This window comes from Nematolebias whitei, chromosome 12, assembly GCF_014905685.2.
Source record: "Nematolebias whitei isolate Nwh7 chromosome 12, NemWhi1, whole genome shotgun sequence".
Lineage (NCBI taxonomy): Eukaryota > Metazoa > Chordata > Actinopteri > Cyprinodontiformes > Rivulidae > Nematolebias > Nematolebias whitei.
The window spans coordinates 47,151,978-47,157,823 of NC_056509.1; the positions used below are offsets into that span (position 1 = coordinate 47,151,978).

The following is a 5,846-nucleotide window of genomic DNA, read 5'->3' on the forward strand; positions in this document are numbered from 1 at the left end:
TATATATATATATATATATATATATATATATATATATATATATATATCTTTTACCCACTTCTTCCTTTTGGGGTCGCAGGGGTCACTGGTGCCCATGTCCAGCCAGTACACAGGTGCAAATCCATCCATAGAGATAAATGAGACAAACAACTCTCTCTCTCTCACCTAGGGGCAGTTTAGAGTTACCAGTCAGCCTAACATGCATGTTGTTGGTCTGTGGGAGGAACCCCATGCAGCACGGAGAGAACATGTAAACTCCACACAGAAAGGTCCCCATAATCTCTTAAGTTTCTTTCGGCTGCTCCCTTCTTCAGGGGTTGACACAAACTTGCATGGAAGATTTGGCATCCTGCCCTTCCTGATGCATCCTGGGTTCGAACCCACAACCTCAGGACTACAAGTTTATGGTACTAAACCAGAGCTACCTCGAATATATTCATTAATTTTAACAATAAAGCATCAACGCTGTCGACTCAAACCATTTGATGTTTAGTTTTTAATATGTATTTCATAGAAGTTGTTTTATAAAGCTGCCTAATCTTTTGTAACAACAAAGAAGATTTAAAAAAGTCCTAAAGTAAACCTGAGGGTGTTCGCCCCTGTGCTGCTGCACTTTTCAAACTCTCCAAGTTTCTGTTTAACCTGATTTGGCAACCTGCAAACAGCAACGTTACTTGTTTTAGCTTCTATTTAAGTTTTTATATTTTTTTTCAGTAAACAATTTAACTAAACACAACAAAGTCTGCTATAAAGGGGGACTTCCTAAATGTTTATTTTTATTTATTGATATATTTTCTTTCAGCTACTCCTTCTTCAGGGGTCACCACAGCGAACTAAGTTGCACGAAGACTGGATGTCCTTTCTGACAGACCACCGAGCTACACAGCCCTCTGTGTGAGCTGCTGTCTACAGCCCGGGGAGCAGATGGTGGGGGTTGAAGACCTTGCTCAAGGGCCCAGAGTGGGGCAAATGAGGTTGGAGACAGGTGTGACTGCTTCACTTATCCCACCCACATTTTGATGTTGTCAGCAAGCCCATCACAGGGACACATAGAGACAAACAACCATTTGAGCATGAACCTTGATGTCTTATTCTGACGTCTCAAAAACGACACCTATAACACAGCTCGCGTCTTTTTATGGTATTGATAGCATAATTTGGTTAAAATCAATTCATATGGCAAAATAAAATAAAAAAAGTTTATCTTCTATTAAAAAAAAAAAAAAAACTAAGAAAGAAACAAAGAACGATATTCAGCCTGCAGTTCCACCTTTGTCCACCAGAGGCGCTGCAGCGGCGCGTCTCCCTCACACTTCGCTCCTGAATCGTTGACTAATTAGCAGCGCGACCGGAAGTGTGGACGAGCTATCACAGCGGGCTGTTTGAATCTTGTTTTCGACCTTTCTGGTGAGTAAACAAAGCTTATTAATATTTATTAAGACTTTTAAAAGGCAGGAGTCGGATTCTTTTTTTCACTTTAGCGGCTAATTGTACTTAAAAGTCTTCAACGGTTAGTTTCAAGAGGCGCTAAAAACGGCGTTATGAAACTTCTGCCAAATTCCATTAAACATATAATGGTTTGTAATAAATCTCTTATTTTCAGTTGTGCTTTTCTTTAAAAAAAAAAAGATTTTAACGAAATAGGAACCAACTCGATTGATTCTACAATTCGGCTTAGAAGAAGGTGGTTTAAAAACTGTTAACAGTTTAAATCTTAGGGTTTTCTTGTAATATTATTAGTATTGGAACACCTGATTTATTTGTTTTTACTCATCATTCTTGATCATGCATCATTTCTGGTTTACGTTTAGAATAATAGAACTCAAAATGAACTTTTATAAAAGTATTTTTAATGGGTTTTTATTTGGGGTGGAGGTAGATAAATCTAAAACTCCTTTTAGTTGTTAATTATTGAAATATTATTATTTTTAATCTGACAAAATTAGCAATGCAGCTGACAAAACTACCATCCAGATAATAATCCCAGAAAATGGAAGATGACCAATAAATGCCCACGTCTGGACGTTTGTGTTAAAACAAATGGTTTCAGCTGAAAGAGCTTGAAAATAGCTGAAGGAAATGATAAATATGGAGGTTAAAAAGTAGGAATGAGCTGAACATTTTGTTGTATGAAAAAGGGCATAAGGTTTGCAGACGTAGTTAAACTCCAGAAGATGTGTGAGTTAAGAACACGGGAAAACAATGGCTGTGTGATTAATGTGATCACAATCAGTTTATTATGTGATCACACTAATTATGTGATTAGTCCAGGTGCAGTCATGGAAGAACTGTTGGTCTGCAGTCAGTAAGTATTCACGTTTTATTAAAACACTAAATACACAAAACAACAGTATAAATACACTTTTTTAATTTCCATAATTAAAAATCCCATCTGTCTTCCTATTGGCTGCAGGTCAGCCTATCAGAGCGAGATGCATGCGACTGGAGGGGCGTGGCATCATGACGGGGGCGTGGTCAATCAGTATGGCTCATTCTCTGAGGAGCTGCTGATGATAGCAGGAGAGGAGCTGAGCTACGAGGAGCTGCGAGCAGAAAGATACAGCCAGCAGAAGCAGCATGAGATGGAGGGTGTGTTCACTGACTGCAGGACGTTTACCGTCCACTGGGTGTTCATCGATGCCTTCAATGACTGCAGGAAAGAAGACTTCAGGTTCTCCTGTTCAGATGATGTTTCATTTGTTTTCTTCAGAAAAGATGAGACGTCTGAAGGACGAGGAGGAGCGGCTGGGTCAGGAGCTGGAGGAGAAGAAGAGGCTCTTAAAGCTCCGAGCGAGTCAGAAGGTATCAGCAGGGGTTCTGAGTGGTACCACTGAGGCTGAGTGGACCTGGTGGACTCATCTATGTCTGTCTTGTCCTCTCAGGTCCTGAACTCAGGTGAACCTGCCGCTGCTGCCTCCTTCCAAGTATACAACGAGTCTGCTCCTGCAAGGCCTGCTGGGTAACGAACCAGAGCGCACGCTGTCGTCTGAGTCAGAGTTCACAGATCTCACCGTGAGGCTCTCATCCAGCAGGAGCTCAGAGGCGTCTTCAGACGAGCTGCAGGACGACGTCTTCCTGCATCCTGAGGACCGAGGTGTCAGCGTAAAGGTCCGGTTTCCTCCACAGACAGGTGAATACACAGAACCTTGCTTTCTGTTCTGAGCACGTGCTCAGAGTGGGTCTACGCTCGGAGTCTGGGACTGAGCGAGACGCATCGGAGCTTTGCTAAACCAAACCTGAAGTTACAGAACGTGTTTCCCCTCAGGTGGTCCAGGTGTTCCCTCTGGACTCTGTCAGGTGTGTTTCTTTTAAATCCACCGCTACAGATTCATGTTCTAACCCTTGATGTCGACTCACGCTAAGGTTTTAGCAGCTAAATCAAACTGAAGCAACTTTATTCATAAAGCACATTTAAAACAAACAAATGTTTGGTGTAATGAAACTGTTAAAACAAATTATGAATAAAAACGTGAAGATCAAAACAGAAGAGAGACGATGAAGCAAAAGTAGCTCAGCATAAACGTGCACAATGAGAGAACTTGATCAAATTTAAATTACTTTAAACTGGACACCAGACAGTTTAAAACTAATTATTTTTAATAAAAGTCTGCAGATCTTATTTTGAAAGGTCATTTCCTGCCGTTTTCTGTGAAGTTTTATTTTTCAGAAGAAACTGATTTTCAGTGAAGTCGTTGTTTTTGTCAAACTCTTTTATTTCCTGTGAAGACTTCAGACCGGATCCAGTCTGGACTCGGGGACACCAACACGGAGTCTGATCCGTTGAACCAGACCTGCGCAGGTGAGAGCACCTCGGAAATGAACGAACGGATGAATTTTCTGTCTTTTAGCTTCTTCCTTTCACAGTTTCCTTACAAAATGTTTCGGTCCTGATTTCCCTCAAAGCTTCAGCATTTGAGTCAAATTATTTTTACTTTAATAAAAATCTTGTTGCTGTTTAAGATTATCTAGACATAAACATGGAAAAGAAAACCATTTGATTAAATTCAGTTTCAGTAGATTTTTCAGGTTCTTTTGAAGCTGCAGGTCGTCACACTGATTTAAATGTTTGAGCTGATCAGTTCAACTGACCCGACCCGTTTGGTTCTGCTTATTTAGGATCTCAGATCAAAATGATGGAACTAACTGGAGCTGGGCTTTTCGGGTTGGGTCCAGAATCTGTTCTGAACCCTTCCTTTAGACGGTCCTTGGTCCGTATCGGTTTAGCTTCAGTGCTAACTTTAGCTCAGGTCCGGTGAAGCCTGCTAACTTCAGGATTCACTGTGTCATCAGCTGAACTCGTGCTGATCTTGTGAACGTGTGGCTGATCTCAGGTGAGCAGGGAGGAACCACAGAAGACCTCCAGACTCAGCCGGGATGCCAGAAGACCGTCTCCAAAAGCGGGAAGGTTCTGAGTCCCATCGAGGAGGCCAGCAGCGAGGCCGGATCCCTGACCTCGCTGGGAGGACTGGCGACTGAAAGCTCCAGTCCACTGAACCAGCAGCAGCTGGACCAGAGCCGGGAGGAGATGGACCACACTGCTTCACCTCGTACGGAAACTTTTCAAACTTCTAATCAATTACTCGAATAAAACATTTTATATTTGATACAGAAAATGGTGTGAAAATGGGAGTGGTGGCGCAGAGGTTAGAGAAGGTGGGCCTGTGATCAGAAGATCGTCGGTTCAACTCCCGGTACCAACAACATAAGAAATATGGGTGGAATTGGTAAAGCAGCTACACCTGCCTCCACCCTCATTTGCCCCACTGTGCGCCCTTGAGCAAGGCCCTTAACCCCCACCATCTGCTCCCCTGGGCGCCCTGCATGGCAGCTCCCTGCTCCACACAGAGGCTGTGGTAGCTCGGTGTCTGTGGTTGAGTCAGGAAGGAGATCCGGCGTAAAATAACTGCCAGGTCTTCGCACAACTTGGTTCACTGTGGTGACCCTGAAGAAGGAGCAGCCGAAAGAAGAAAAAGTACATTTATATTTGATACAGAAACGTTGCATCATGGATGGATGGATGGATGGGTGGGTGGATGGATGGATGGATGGGTGGGTGGATAGATGATGGATGGAAGATGGACGAATGAGGGATTGATGGATGATGATGGTTGGATGTAATATGGATGATAGATGGAGCTGATTATTTATCCGACCACTCGGTTGTTTTCTAGTCTTTGCGTTCTTCCAGTAAGGAGTTGAAACACGGTTCAGATTCTTTGATTTCTGAGTTGATGAGTAAAAATCATTCGTTGACGTAAAGTTTTGAGTCTGAATCTCCTGGAAATGAATCGTTCATCTCGTGACCAACTCTAAATGAATCGTTCAGCTCGGGACCGACTCTAATTGAATCGTTCACCTCGGGACCAACTCTAAATGAATCGTTCATCTCGTGACCAGCTCTAAATGAATCGTTCACCTCGTGACCAACTCTAAATGAATCGTTCACCTCGGGACCGACTCTAAATGAATCGCTCACCTCGGGACCAACTCTAAATGAATCGTTCACCTCGAGACCGACTAAATGAATCGTTCACGTCGGGACCAACTCTAAATGAATCGTTCACCTCGTGACCGACTCTAAATGGATCGTTCACCTTGTGACCGACTCTAAATGAATCGTTCACCTCATGAACAACTCTAAATGAATCGTTCACCTCGTGACCAACTCTAAATGAATCGTTCACCTCGTGACCAACTCTAAATGAATCGTTCACCTCGGGACCAACTCTAAATGAATCGTTCACCTCGTGACCAACTCTAAATGAATCGTTCACCTCGTGACCAACTCTAAATAAATCGTTCACCTCGTGACCAACTCTAAATGAATCGTTCAGCTCGGGACCAAC

General features: G+C 42.9%; 1 protein-coding gene across 1 annotated transcript in view; it reads left to right on the forward strand.

Annotated features, from left to right (window-relative positions):
- The first annotated feature begins 1,345 nt into the window (after positions 1-1,345).
- bub1ba (BUB1 mitotic checkpoint serine/threonine kinase Ba) overlaps positions 1,346-5,846 on the forward strand; it is a 6,775-nt gene continuing 2,274 nt past the window's right edge. The window contains exons 1-9 of the mRNA XM_037685218.1: positions 1,346-1,407; positions 2,272-2,305; positions 2,414-2,589; positions 2,711-2,802; positions 2,883-2,959; positions 3,033-3,130; positions 3,266-3,297; positions 3,727-3,799; positions 4,332-4,547. Of these exons, the coding sequence (XP_037541146.1) occupies positions 2,280-2,305; positions 2,414-2,589; positions 2,711-2,802; positions 2,883-2,959; positions 3,033-3,130; positions 3,266-3,297; positions 3,727-3,799; positions 4,332-4,547 (790 nt within the window). The 5' untranslated portion in view covers positions 1,346-1,407; positions 2,272-2,279. The remainder of the gene's footprint in view (positions 1,408-2,271; positions 2,306-2,413; positions 2,590-2,710; positions 2,803-2,882; positions 2,960-3,032; positions 3,131-3,265; positions 3,298-3,726; positions 3,800-4,331; positions 4,548-5,846) is intronic.